This window comes from Corvus cornix, chromosome Z, assembly GCF_000738735.6.
Source record: "Corvus cornix cornix isolate S_Up_H32 chromosome Z, ASM73873v5, whole genome shotgun sequence".
NCBI lineage: Eukaryota > Metazoa > Chordata > Aves > Passeriformes > Corvidae > Corvus > Corvus cornix.
In genome coordinates, this window is record NC_046357.1 from 65,667,149 (window position 1) to 65,681,368 (window position 14,220).

Below are 14,220 nucleotides of genomic sequence, written 5' to 3' on the forward strand. Positions count from 1 at the left end.
AAATAATGAACAATTTCAAATTCAACACTTATCTCGGGAAAAGTGTGTGTGTGTGTGTGTGTGTGTCTGTGATTACAATCCAGCCTGTCAAAGTCCCTAATCAAACTGCTGGCGAAAGGGGATTCGTAGACAAAAGGAAACAATGGAAGTCTCGTTAGATCATTTTTCTGGACATTGTTTATGGTCTGGAAGGGATCAATCGTTTCAAAATGTTACGAGTAAAAATGATCCTGTGTGGAATGCAGCTAATCCTTTTAAGTTCCTGTCAACTGTTTCCACTCAAAGAATCCGATTTTCCAAATCAAAGGTGCAGAACTCAATTGCCGAGGGATTTATAGGGTCGGCACCGGGCTCCCCTCACCCCACACGCCCCCGCGCGCCCCACGGTGGGTGCCGACGGCAGGACAGGACTGGGCCGACGGCTGTCCTCGTCGGGGCGAGTTATAAACCCAGAGTGCTCCGTCGGCGGCAGCAGTGGTCTGCTCTGCCGGCGGGCGGCCCAGCGCAGCCCTGTTAGGACGGCAGCGTACCTGGGGCCGGGAGGAGGCATAGAGCACGGTCCCTCCTGCCGGTCTGCCGGCAGCGCCCCCGGCTCCGCCCCGGCGCGGCCGCGGGGGTTTGTGCCGCTTTCCCGGGCGAGCCGCTCCGTCTTGCAGCTGCAGGCGCAGCAGCATCTCCGGGACTGAGTTCAAAAGCTCTTGTGGAAGCGCTAGGTTTGGCTTGCCCATGTGTGTTAGCAAGTAGTTGCGGATTCCTTCTGGGTGGGGAGGAGGCTGGAGGGGAAGAAAGTATTTTCTTCTATCTGCTCCACGTCTCTTGTCGGTAGCCCCTCTCCGGTGCGCGGGACGGGGGATCTGCCTTAGGGGCGGACGGGCGGGGCTGGGGATTCTACCGAAAATCGTGTCCCGGCCGGCAGATGTTTGAGCACCCGGAAGAGAGACATCGGGAGGCAAGCCGTGCTGAAAGCGATCTAAAGAGGTTAATTTTCAGAGAAGGGCCGCCCTTTGGCTTCTCATACAGAAGCAAGAAGTAGAGAGGAAGAGGTCTGCGGTTTGGTGCTAGCGAGGCCGCCGGCTGCCGACCGCTTGCGGGACAGTGTGAGGATACACACTTGAGTGTGCTGCCTCATAGGCAAAGCCGTCTGCACGGAGAAAGATTTCCAGGAAGGAGGGAAGGATGTTTGACAGAGGCCACCGAGCAGCCCCAGACGGCATTTTGTGCAATCAGAAGAAGGCTGGAATGAAAGTATAAATTATTTTTTCCATGGTCCGCAATTTCCCATCCCATCCACTTTCGAGCAAAGTCACCTGATATATCTGTCCCTCCTCGCTCGGCACTGGACATCTTCTTTCCTTTTTGTTTCTCATCAATGGTTCTTTTAATCGTCTATTTATTAGAAGAGGCTGTCCTCCTCTACCCCTTCCCTTGTGCAGCCGACAGGTGGAATTTCACTGTATACACTTATATTGGAAAGCTGTCTGTTTCGTCTTGTTGTTGCTGAATAAGCAGACGTGACAGTGTTTATTTTACGAAAGGAAAACCCAGGGAATTCACCTCATTAATCTTGATTTTGTGTATTTAATTTATTTCGTGTATACAGGTGTGCATGTACTCTCCTGCAATGAAAGCAGAGAAGCAGTCCTATGACCACTGCGGTACGAAGAGACATTCACGGGTTTTAAAAGGACTAGCCAAAACCTGGGCATTAGCAGGAGCGACCACCGCAGTGCTACAGTTGTGCGGGCACTGGATGGTGATACCACCGCGTGTGGGACACACTCCTGAACGTTCACACGTGTTTCGATACACTCATATGCTTTTCTATCGCATGCAGGGGACAGAAATACCTTCGGATTGACTGTAGATAAGGCTTTCCCGGTCTTAAAAAACGAATTAATGCAACAAATGAATTATCTCATTATCCTTTTGCTTCTTACATAAATTTCGTAATTTATCATCTAAATATGGGGGCCCGCAGAATTCTGCATGCCGTTTTGCTGCATCAGCGAAAGGGAAACAGAATCAATTCAACAGGTCTCGTGTGGCTTGGAGGAAGGGCAAGTTTAATTATTTTGATTAGAAAAATAAAAAAACCACAATCACAAATTTCCTTCTGAATTCAACTCAGCGGTAGAATTCTGAAATTGATGAGACACCGCGCTTTAAAAAAAAAAAAAAAAAAAAAAAAAAAAAGTGCCTTTCGTCCTGTCCAGTCCATATGTTTTTGTACTTTTTGGGCACTACTGTGCCCAGCCGATAGGTCTCTCCGTGACTCAGAGCGCAGCGGGTGCCTCTCTGTCTCTCACTGCGACAGTCGGCGGTGCAGGGGCGCTGCGCTGAGGCCGCATCTTCGTATGCTATGTATCTTCCGTGGGCTTCCCGCGGTGATTCCCGCCGAGACGCCGCCGGGGGCCTCCCCACTCCCACTCGCGGTCTCGGCGCGGAGCACCGCCACGGCCGCGGAGGCTCTGTCCCGCTGCGCAGCCGCGCACAGCCCTCGGTGCCACCCACACTGGTCGCGAGTTTGGTCGAGGGGCTCCCCAGCCCCTCAGCCTCTGCCTATGTTCCTTTGGGTCGTGCCGGTAACGGAGCGGCGAGCCGAGCCGGGCGGCTGGGAAGGGGCCGGCTTGTTTCCAGGGCCGGTCTCCAGCAGTACACCTCCAGGAGGGGACGGGTGGCGGGAAACAAGAGTTCTTCCGCAAGTGAAAAAGAAGGAGCAAGAGGTTTACCGACTTGGAAGTCTCGTTCATTTCTCCGTCTCTCCCCAAAATCGAGGGGCACCTGTCTGCGCAATGAGGGATAGAGCGTGGTTTTTGCCGCAGCATGGATCCAGCAGCAGCTTGTTACCTTCTGAAGTGCCATTTGCCTGCACACACGTACACACACTTCTGAGTGAATGTCTCCTACACATCTTAGTCGTGCTTTGCAGCGCAGGAAGGGGCAGCAAACAGACACCAGACGTCGGCTGCTCGACGTGACTCTCACGGTGAGGGTTGCAAAGAAGAAAGGACTTTTGGGGAAGAGTGGAGAGGCCTTGCAGTCATCTGCAGCAGGTTACTGGGGGCCTGGGGGTAAGGGACGGTGGAAGCGGAAGCCGAGCGGACGCCTACCTGGTCGTGATGCACCCAGCTGCAGACACAGGGCAGCCGGTCCACGCCTGTGCCCGGGTTCCGATGGTGTGTGCGACCCGGCGCCGAGGGAAGCAGGGAAAATACTGCTGCAGGTGGGGGAGCCACTGTGAACAAGCTGAAAAACCGATCTGCATTGGTTAGCAAGTTCCAGAACAGAGAGGGTTTGGCCACGATCGTAATTTCCATTATTTCTGTCAGATACAATATTATCAGAGACTACAGCCGTACTTACTCTAAGTACTAAAGGAAAGTATTACATACGGAGTGGCGTCTCCGGGCCATGCCAAGGGACAGTTAAATCAGATCCACTTTCCCACAGAACCCCGCAACAGGCCTCAGTTTCGACGGGGGCGAGCGTGCGCTCTGCCCTCGCCACAAGCGCTGCAAGAAAGGGAGCAGCTGAGAGCAGGTGAGAGCCTCGCCCCTCTCTTTCGTCTTCCGGATTTGGGGATGGGGCCCGTCCTGGGTATTTGAAACCATCCTGCAAGCACGGGATGTGCACCCCGCTGCCCCCTGGAGTGCTTCTCAATACAAACCAGACCGAAGGTGTGGTCCGAAGGAGCTGCGGGTGGGGAAGGTTTGGGTTCAGAGCAGCTTCAGGGCCGGGGAGTTGTGCATGGGAGCCATGGGGCTCGGCCGGACCCCCGGGCTGCGCTGCCCGCCGCAGCCCACGGCGGTGGCGACAGAGCGGGCACGATGTCCGACCCCTCTGCACAAGGCAGCGGGAGCACTCCAGCGGGAAGGGCGCAGTGTGTGGACGTGAAAACTAATCATCTTTGAAACCGGGGAGGGAAGGGGAAACCTCTTCTACAGGAAATGTGGGAAGGGACCTAACACAGTCCTGCTTAAGAGAAGCGTTATACAAGATACTTGAAAAGAAATAATTTTTTAAAAACCTAATTAAAAATATATAAATCACCCATCAGAAACAAAGAAATACGTGGAAGGAAACGTTTCTGGATAGAGACACTGTGTGTGGCATAAAAGACGATTGAATACATAAGGGCTTCATTAAATTCCCAATAGATAACATTTGGCTAAATCTACCCCTAGATTAAAACTCCACATAATAGCACCATAAACTAAAAAGTTTCTTTTTGTGTGGTCCTTCAGGATGAACTGATTGAAACATTAGCCCCCTCATAGAGCAATCCCCTCCCAATTCAGATCCAGTAATTTGTCTCTCAGCCCAACGGGGGTATGATGAGCAAGGAGACGGGTTAATGAATCCACACTTTGTCTCTGGGAGGAGAAGGAGGCGACACTATACTGCATGTTCTACCAGATTGTTTATTAGGGCCCAGACTGTTTTGGAAGAATTGTTTGTCCGGGCTCGGTCCTTGCGAGGACTACACTCTTAGCTTCTCTGTTAGTCTTGAAAGCCGCGGAGAGCACGGCGGGCTATTAGCATGCGAATGGGGCGCTGTGGCCGGCGGTACTGCGAGCTCATCAAAGGGCTGTGGGGCCGGCGCCTTTTCTGGCGGCACCTGCTCCGGGGCAGCTGAGGGGAAACAGGGACCCTCAGGACCGGGGCCGAGGCAAGGCGGCTTCCCCGCCGACTCGAGGAGAAGAGGCAAAAGGGTCCTCCACCACCACCCCAGACCTATTCCCCAACCACCTTTTCCTTAAAGAAAAAAAAAAGAAATCTATACCTCCTACTGCAATTTGCCCCCGTCAGCTTCCCTACCAACTCCCAAGGGAAGGCCTTGTCCGCACGGGATGCAGGCAGCCGGCGAAAAGCGTGGAAGGAGCAAGTGGCCAAGCACTTTGCTTGCCGTATACCTCTGAGGAGACCTGAGGGACGGGAGATGGGCACACTCAGACTCCAGCCTGGACCGGGCTGGGCTCTGCGCAGGGGAAGTCGCCGGGCTCCCCAGGGTCTACAGCGGAGAAGCCAAGAGAAGCAAACACAGGGTGCGTCGCCGGAACCTAACCCTTCTCATGAAACCGCTCGTGGAGAGCGCTAGGACTCGAGCAGACAGAACCCAGACTGAGGGCCAGCAGCATCCCTCCTTGGGGAGCCTCGCACCGCCGCATGGCCACAGCTGCCTTCTCCCCCGCAAAACCTTTCCCTGCTTGATTTTGTCTGCCTCTTCGAGGGGGGCCTCTGCTGAGCTCGGCACTCCACGCTGCACCGGCCCGTCGGCCCGGCGCATCGCCGGGCCAGTCCCGGCGAAAGTGAATTGATCGGTCTTTCGTGAAAAAGACGCGCTCTCCCCGGAGGATATGTACACGGTGCCTCTGGGGTATTTTCCCTTTTGTTTTAGGAATTAGAACGGACTTTACTTCTTTTTCTGCTAAGGAACCCTGGAGGTTCCAGAGAGGCCTCCCAGCTCCAGACTGCAAATGGAGTCCAGCAGAGATCTTATGTCCAGTCTTTCTGCTTTTTTGAAACCCACTATTTTAACACAGCATTGCTACAAACAAAACGGAGAAGCACCACTTTTCTATCTACGAGAATATTTTAAACCAAGCCGACGAAGTACTTCTACATGTAAAATCCCTCCTCACTTCAAAGAGCACTAAAAGGCATCCCTCCCTTTAATTTTTTTTTTATTATTATAAAAATTCACATAACTGATCCCCGAGTCTCCTAAATTGTTATAAATACAGTCGTAGTTGAAAAGCGCTTTCCTGGTTTGAAAAACGCGTGTTCCTAGCCCACAACAAGCATTCACACGCCTACTCTTAAAACATGCGATTCTCTTTTCCATGTCTAAGCTCCGAATATTTGAGGCCGGCTTTTTGGTTAAAAAATTCTTTTAGTCTATAAAATAGATATCTATGGACTTTACGCTGTTTAAAAACGAGTGTTTGGAATCAGAAAAGCTGCTTTCATGGTTTGTTTTGTACATTTAAATATCCTTACTTCAACAGCTTATACATTTAATCAACTCGTCACACGAGGATATTACAAAGCTCATTTTATATTTTATGTATTGAAAAGTAGAAACACATGCCACTATTATCGTCACAGAAACATAAGTGTCTAGAACAAATCTCTCTTAAGTTCAATACATGCTCTATATTAGTAGTATTTTGCTTTGGGCCTTTTGGAAACCAAACTATGATGCAGTTGTGATTTAAAACACACCCAAAAGTATAAAAATAGTTTTAAACCGGCTTTTTAATCAATCTCCTGATTGGTGCCTTACAGAACTGGGCTTTACTCCCTCCAGAGAGACCTATTTCTATTTATCCCCTCTATCGTCCCTGCTGGTTTTTGTAGGTTTTTGTTTTGTTGGGGTTTTTTTTGTTGGTGTTGTGGTTTTGTTGTTGTTATTTGATTGTTTGGTTTGTTTTGGGTTTTTTTTTGTCTTTCATTATCTGCTAGGGTTAACAATGCATTGACTGCAAAGATCATATTTTGATTTTCTTCTTTGCGGTCAAATCTGCACATAATAAATTTCAAGTTAGAATATTCCTTGACTATTCCTTGACTATTGTGCTATTAATCCCGAAGAAAAAATTATCAGTGTCCCAAAGAAAAGAGAAGTGCTAAAGAGGGAAGGATCCAACGCCAATTGTTTGGCTGGGCTCCTTTGGTCTTTGGGTTTGGTTTTGATTTTTTTTTTTTTTTTTTTTTTTTTGAAAATTAAAAATTTTATTTTTGAAAATGTGTAAAAATTTTACATTAAAATGTTACAATAATACTTGCCAGTAATTTTTAAACAATATTCCTTGTAAAGAATACGCATGAAGTACAAAATAAAAAACTCCGTAAGTCTATTATAATACAAAACACAGGTTAAAATAAGAAATGATAATCTTGACTTTCTTCTGTGTAAACACGTTAATCTTTTCTTTTATAAAAGTACATTAAACAAGTGTACTAAATGAAAAAGTATTGCTCTGCTGTCCTCCCTCAAGCCTTTTTTTTTCTCCTGTACATTACGGTTTTCAAGCTCCTAGACCTGAGAATCTCTGAACTTCTACGGTTTAGAGAAATTATTTATCACCATTTTTGTTTCTTTTTAAGGAGTAGCGAGTAACTTTCCGATGTAGTGACCGTCTGCCCGTGCAGTATCTAGATCTACACCTGGCTTTGCACTAGTGCAGGTCCCGGGAGGTCCGTCGCTCGCGGCGGACGCCCCTCGAGCCCCGTCACAATTATCCCCACGCAAAGACAGGCAGCCCCTGCGGGCAGCGTCCGCTGGGCGTCCGAGCAGCGGAGAAAGGAGATACCCCAGATCCTACCTTCGGAAAGACTCCCAAACACTTAACAGTTAGAGATCCGTGCCGCGAAGCCGGAGGTGGCGGGCAGGGCGGCGGCGGGGGGCAAGCCGCTCCCGGCGCTCCCCAGCGAGCGGGACAGCCCCGGCGCCGCGGTCGACTGCGAGGCGCAGCTGCTGCCCGCGCCGGGGCCGGGGCCAGAACTTCCCCCGATGATGCTCTCGATGGAGAAGGGCGAGCGGGCCAGCGCCGCGCCGCTGCCAGGCTTGGCGGAGTGCAGGGAAGCCGCCAGTGCCGGGCCCAGCGGGTGCGCGTAGCCGAAGCGCGTCCGTGCCAGCTCCGCCGCGGGCAGCAAGGGGCCCGGCGGCGCGGCCGCGGCGGAGGGCAGCGCCGCACCGGGGGCGCTGCCGGGGGCGGCAGGGGGCTGGCGGGGCGGCGGAGAGGGGTGGTGGAAGGGGAAGAGGGCGGAGTGGGGGTGGTAAGGCTGAAGCTGGAGACCGTAGCCGCAGCCGTAGGGTCCGTAGGCGCAGGGCGGCTGCTGCGGGGGCTGCGGCGGAGGCTGCGGGAGGAAGGCGGTGGGGTCCACGGCGCGCAGCAGAAGCTCGGGCGCCGGGAGCTGCTGCCGCTTGAAGCGCTTTCGGCGGCGCAGGAAGCTCCCGTTGTCGAACATGTCGGCGGATTCGGGGTCCAGTGTCCAGTAGTTGCCCTTGCCAGGATTGCCGGGCTCCCGGGGGATCTTGACGAAGCAGTCGTTGAGGGAGAGGTTGTGGCGGATGCTGTTTTGCCAGGCGGGGAACTTCTCCCGGTAGTAGGGGAAGCGCCCGCTGATGAACTCGCAGATCTCACTCAGCGTTAGCCTCTTCTTGGGGCTCTGCAGGATGGCCATGGTGATGAGAGCGATGTAGGAGTAGGGCGGCTTCACCAGGCTGTTCTTGCCGCCGCCGCTGCCCGCCCCGCCGCCGCCGCCGCCCGCCCCGCCGCCGCCCGCCGTCGCCTTCTGTGGGCCACCCCGCGAGGGGGGCCGAGAGCCGCCGGCAGCGTCCCCGCCGCCCGCCCCGCCGCCGCCGCCGCCACCTCCACCTCCGCCGCGCACGGGCGACCGCGGCAGCAGGGCGGCGGCGTGGAGGTCGCCCACATCCTCCTCGTCCTCTTCCTCCTCCTCCTCCTCCTCGTCGTCCTCGGCGTAGGAGCGGCGGCGGCGGCGGGTCTGCGGCTCCTCGTCGTCTTCCTCGTCGTCCTCCTCGCCGACTACATCGATGTCGGTCTCCTCAGCCAGCGTCGACGCCTCGGACATCTCCGAGCTAAGGGTCATGGCGCGGCGGCGGGGCAGCGCATCGGTGGCGGCCGGCGCGGCGCGGCGGGCGAGCGGGCGCTCTCCCCGCCGCCGCCAGGCCTCCGCGCCGCTCCGCGGAGAGCCGCCCCGCCGCCGCCACGGGCAGGCGGGCCGCTCAGAGCCGCGCCGGCCCCCAGCGCCGTTGCCGCGCCTCTGGAGCGCTCCCGCCGCCCGCTCGGAGGCGGCGGCTGGTTTGGGTTTTGTTTCGGGGTATTTTTTGCTGCCGTTTGGATTTCTCTCTTTCTCTTTTTCCCACTCCCTTTCCCCTTTTTGGGGATCTTTTTCGGGTTTTTTTGGGTTGGGATCGGGTATTGTGGGCGCAGGGAGGTTGTGCCGTCGCTCCTGGAAGTCGGTTTCCCCTTCTTTCTTCTCACCTCAGCCCCCAGACATTAATGGATGCGGGGCAGGAGGGAGCGAGCCTAGTCCTGGGAGGAGGAGAGGGGAGGAGGCTGCCGAGGAGGGAGGGCGTAGGGGATGGCTTGCCGGGCCTTAGGAAACACGGTGAAAAGGCTGGGGCTTAGTCCCAGGGAGGGCGGCCTTCCTCCCCGCCTTATAGCGAGGGGGCCATCACATGGCTCCCAGCGTCAGAGCGCGGTGGGGGGAGCGGCGCCGTGTCTCCCCCCACCAAGAAGGGCGCCTCGCCACCGTCCCGGCCTCCCCGGCCTCACCGTATCCAGGAGGGGCTCGGGGGGTGGGCTTCGGGGAGACCGGTGCCATCTTTGTTGGAAAAGGGGAGAAATAAAGGTAACACTTGACTCTCCCGGAAAAAAAAAAAAAAAAAAAAAAAAAAGTGCAAGTCTGTCGCAAAGTGCAGGAGCATCTTCCCAGAAACCGTTCGGAAGGTCTAGGAGCTTCGCATCTTCCTGGGCTGCCCTCAGAGACGGGGTGCTGCTTGCCGTGGAAAGGAAGGGGGGAAAAAATCAGATCGGAGAGGGAGATGGTGAGTTAATAAACTTCAGACTTCTGTCCGCGGAATGGTTTAGAGACATCCTTTCCTTCCTCTCCCCCGTCACCCTCCAGAGTTTAATTTACTTAAGAATGAAATAAAATATCTCTCCATGTCGACCTCACAAGCTCCCAAAGAACAGCCTCCAAAACACACCGCTATTCTCAGTTTAATTGTAAGGCTATTGTTATTAGAGAGAAGCAGCTCCCTCCATTATGAGAAACACTAACAGAGAATTAGAATCTCTTTTGTACGCAAAGGAAGTAAATTCACTGTCCTTTAGAACGGGACTTTCGCTTTAAGTAGGAGCAACACCCCTGAGAAAGAGACAGAGGGTTGCTTGCAAATTTAGTGGCACTGTTTCCCTTTACAGGTGATCTATGCGACGACAGAAGACCGGGGCCCCCTTCATGTAAGGCAGGGGGAAAAAAAGGCAACAAAAACTCCAGGAAAGAATCCAAACAAAATAAAACCCCCACAAATTTGGACAGAAATGCAATTACCACGGTCTTAAAAAGAAAGGCTTTGAAAAATCCCATCGTTCCCAGTTCTGGCAGGATAAACCACACTCAAGATCCGACTGGGATAGGAGCAAGGGAGCATTTCGTTCTTCGGCAGAAATCGTCGTGAGAAGGGCAGACTGATACATAAAGTCTTATTGATCACATCCCTCTTTTCAAACAACTCACACACCCAATTTCTTGAAATACGTTTTCAATATATTGTCCTAACCCAAAGCTACAAGCCACCCTGTTTCAAACCCAGCTCCATCGATTTACAACATAATCCTTTCTACTATTTCCATATAATCCTATTTACATTTTGCTCACTACTAAGGAGCCTGCAAGACAATACCACCAAAAGCTACAAAACAGGAAAAAAAAAAAAGAAAAAAAGACGATGGAAAAACCCCCCAAACCTCTAGATCCAGCAACTGACTACTTTTTTTTTTTTCTTTAGATAAAGAGACATCACTCGAGATTTACAGTTCATACAGTTAATAAAATCTCTCTTCAAATTAGTTTTGAGGTCCTGGGGCAAGCTACTAAAAGAAAGTTAGACAGGATTTTTCGTCTTCAAGGGGTTTCTCCTCTTTGCAAAGAGTTAGTGTTTTAGCTTTCTGCTTCCTTTTTTCCCCCTTTTATTATTTTTTTCTCCCAACCTGAACGTTAAAAACCGCCTTAAAAGAAAAAAATCATGCTCTTAACTATGAAGAACAGTGAAGTTTAAAAATGCACGGGGAAGAACCACTGTAGCGACAAACCAAAAGAGCCGGGTCTGCCCTCGATCCTCTGCAAGGAGGACGCACGGGTGTTTCACTGCGCGTGTGACACCGGCGGCTCTTCGATAGCACCGAGTTCCCGGGAGTCTCGGCTGGGGTGCGGCTCTTTTCTAGACGTGGCCACGTCGGGGTGGCCATGGGGGGTGATGGTGGGGACCCCTCTGGAAGGCTTGGGCAACACTGCAAGCTCTCGTCTGTCGCTGCGGGGTATGCATGCTGTGTTTGTGGGCTGCTGAGATTTCTTTCGGGGGGTCAGTTGAGTCAGCCTCCAGTGCGGGCAGTTAAGACCTGATGTTACTTCAGTCCCTGGAGATCGCGACGTGTCTTTGAGTATCTTCTGATCGTTCCCGTCCCCAATCCGGCAGGTGCCATTTCAAAAGGGCAAGAAAGACAAGGAGGAAGGCGAGCAGAGGCGGCACAGCCGCGAGTGGCATTTCCCTTGGCAAGACCCGGCCAGCGGCGGGGCTGCGGGCTTTGCCCCGTCCCCCACCTCGCGGCCGGTCCCGCTCCGCGCCGCTCCGCTCCCGGCGTTGCTCTCCGCGGACGGGGGATGCCATCTACCGGCAAGGAGCGCCGGCTGTGGGACGCCGTGTGCCCGCGCAGGGGGCCCGGCGTGGCCTCCCTGCCCAAAGCAGTCCCGGAGAAAGGCAGGGTCGGGCAGGAATCCCCCGCTCAGCGACTGCGCGGGACCCCGAGACCCTAAAGAAAAGCAGAGTTCTGGAAGGGGCCTAAGAACAGTCCCCTTCGCGGAATGGCTGGAACTTCCTCGACCACCTTACCACATCCATTCCGGGCCTCTCTGCCCACACACCCTACCACCAAACTACCACCCTGGGCCCAGGATCTCGGGGGCTGCCTTCAAGAGTTTCCTGCTGGTTGTGAATGATCTGATGTATCATGCACCTAAAAACACAGTAGCACAAAAGCAAGATGAGAAATACAGTTACCCAGCTAGGGTTTATCCATTTTTTATTGTTTGGGCATATTAATATTAGTAATGAATTTTAAACTAATATTAATTATAATTTTTAGTTATATATTATACACACAATTTCTTCATGCATATAAAGAACATCCACATTTTATCAGTGCAGCCCAGGATCAAAGCACTCTGGCAATCTATCCAAACAGTCCTGATGGCTCCTGCTGTTCAACCACACCCCTCCCTAGTGGCAAGGCTGGGTCCCCTCTGCCGATGTTTCCTGCAGGGCAGTAAGGACAGGAACATCTCCTTCAAGCCCTGTTCCTCACGTCCAAACCTGAGAAAGGTCTGGGTATTTGGGCAGCTCTCTGCTGCCCGAGGTGGCCAGAGCAGGAGCATTCTGGTTGATGTGGCGTGTCCAGGGATACTGGGCAGAAGTCAAACTGCGTGAACCTGCCATCACTTTCCCTTGATGTTTTCTTTATTCTGGGGGACAGTGTCCCTTGGGGTCCCACAGGCCACATATCCTTCTACAGTGAGGAAGCCTGTGCCCAGCAAGGCAGACAATATTGGGACAGGGAATAGATGAGCCTACATATCTTCCCTCATCCTTTATTCAAAATTGAAGATTACCCTGGGCACTAATTAGGGCATTTTCAAGCAGCCACACTGGCACACTGGCAGAAGTGCTATGAGTTTTCTGGAGCTGCAGAACTGGACTTTCTGTTAATGTATAGAACCATTTATTGAATGATTTACATTTTCTGCGAATGTAGTGTCTTGGGTCAAACACTGGACTGAATTCTGAGCTGCTTGTGTCATGGAATGAATAAATCCTCCAGCAATGACCTTGCAAAAGGATAGTGGTGTCCATGACAGAGACAATAACAGTGACAGCTGTAGTCTTCTTTGCCCTGTATAACAGTGACTGCCATTTTATCTCCACTTTTTTGGGGGTTTATCCTCCTCTACCCTCGCCATGTAGTTTTGCAGAAAGTAACACCTCCTTTAAGCCTTCTGTGGAGGTTGAGATTACAATGTCTGTGTGACCACAATGCATTGGAGAGGGTTGGCAGGAGACACCGGAAAAACTGAAGAAAAATCTGGGCTTCCAGCCATGCCTACTGCAGAAAAAGGATTTACCATCCTTGGAGGAGATTTCCCCTCTACCCTCATCAAACATACTTTTCTTCTTGACCAAGTTGGTTTGGTTTATTTGTTTGATGAGTTGGATTTTGTTGGGGTTTTGTTTTGTTTGTTGGTTAGGTTGGTTCGGGATTTTTTTCCCCCTAGTTCTATAATCCTTGCAGGGCATGTACATTTGTTCTGACAAATGTAAGTTACTTCCTTTAAGGCCCTTTGGGCTTTTCATTTCTGTAAAATGTGATTTAATGTTCTCACGATGTTCTGATCTTAAGGAGCATTTTTATCAGGTTAGACCAAGACACATCTAGCAGCGTAAACTGACTTCAACATCAGCTAAGACCAGATGTTTAGGGAAGAATATAGGAACAAAACAAGTGTGTAAAATCGATTTCTATCTGCCAGAAACCTGGGTTTCAAGCTGTTTGTTTGTTTGTTTTAAAGCAGAGATAATATCTGAATTTAATAGCCTGTGAGAGAATTTATTCCGTGAATTTGTCCAGTCATTTTTTGAAATCAAGTACATTAGTACCACTAAATATATTCAGTGGTGAAATACTCCTGGGATCTATCTATCTATCAGTGGTAAGAAGTGTCTCTTTTCATTTGCTTTAAGCAAGTCACCTGCTCATTTAAATGTGATGTGCTCTCATTTTTGTACTAGAACAGACAAGGAACAAGTGTGGTTAAATATTTTTTCCCTGCTGTTCATGGCTTTGTAAGTTCTAACACAAATTTTTTCACTTGCCACCTTTTTTACATGCTGAGGAGTTCTCCTTCAGAATCACTGGACTATCACGGAAGATAAACGTCAGTATTTCTGACAATCTTTGTCATTTCCTCCACCTTTTTCTTTGTTCATCTCACTCCTATTATTTTCCTAGTAGTCCTTCAAAACAGCATGAGATACTTAAATCTGCTTTTCCAGTTTTAATTTCAACTTAAAATTTCTACTCTTTTAAGCCAGTAGCCATTTCCAATGCTGGTGGAAGAATATCAGAGTCACAAAATGAAGCACTGGCTTCCAGAGCTGATATAGCAGAGTACTTTTCATATGAACAAATCATGTTTGTTTAGGTTACTTTTAATTTCATAACTTCATCAAATACTGAAACCCTTTCTAATATTTTCCACATAAGCCCTAAATTTTTGTTGTAGACAAGCTTTAGCAAACTAGGAGGGAGATCCCATAATTAGTGTCTCAAATATTTGAGATATTTTCCATTTCATTCTGCAGAGATGGAAGTAGGAGTACGAAGGAGTACAAACTCATTCATATATGCAGTGACT

The 14,220-nt window shown here is 51.1% G+C and overlaps 2 protein-coding genes across 6 annotated transcripts; one reads left to right on the forward strand and one right to left on the reverse strand.

The window, feature by feature from the left end:
• Positions 1–2,042: 2,042 nt before the first annotated feature.
• On the reverse strand, positions 2,043–8,666 carry FOXD1 (forkhead box D1). Of its 5 annotated transcripts, none has more exons than XM_039567692.1 (3): positions 7,329–8,666; positions 3,111–3,246; positions 2,043–3,010 (listed from the first exon to the last, which is right to left on the reverse strand). In XM_039567692.1, the coding sequence occupies exon 1, from the start codon at positions 8,614–8,616 to the stop codon at positions 7,351–7,353; it is 1,266 nt and encodes a 421-aa protein (XP_039423626.1). In that variant the 5' UTR covers positions 8,617–8,666; the 3' UTR covers positions 2,043–3,010; positions 3,111–3,246; positions 7,329–7,350. The 5 variants fall into 5 exon arrangements, with proteins under 5 accessions (XP_039423626.1, XP_039423625.1, XP_039423622.1 ...); XM_039567691.1 differs by having other exon boundaries at positions 3,111–4,925; XM_039567688.1 differs by having other exon boundaries at positions 4,784–8,666.
• A 122-nt stretch (positions 8,667–8,788) lies between these two features.
• LOC120411465 lies at positions 8,789–11,837 on the forward strand. Its single transcript, XM_039566471.1, has 2 exons — positions 8,789–9,577; positions 9,957–11,837. The coding sequence occupies exons 1-2, from the start codon at positions 9,112–9,114 to the stop codon at positions 10,211–10,213; spliced, it is 723 nt and encodes a 240-aa protein (XP_039422405.1). The 5' UTR covers positions 8,789–9,111; the 3' UTR covers positions 10,214–11,837.
• Positions 11,838–14,220: the final 2,383 nt, after the last annotated feature.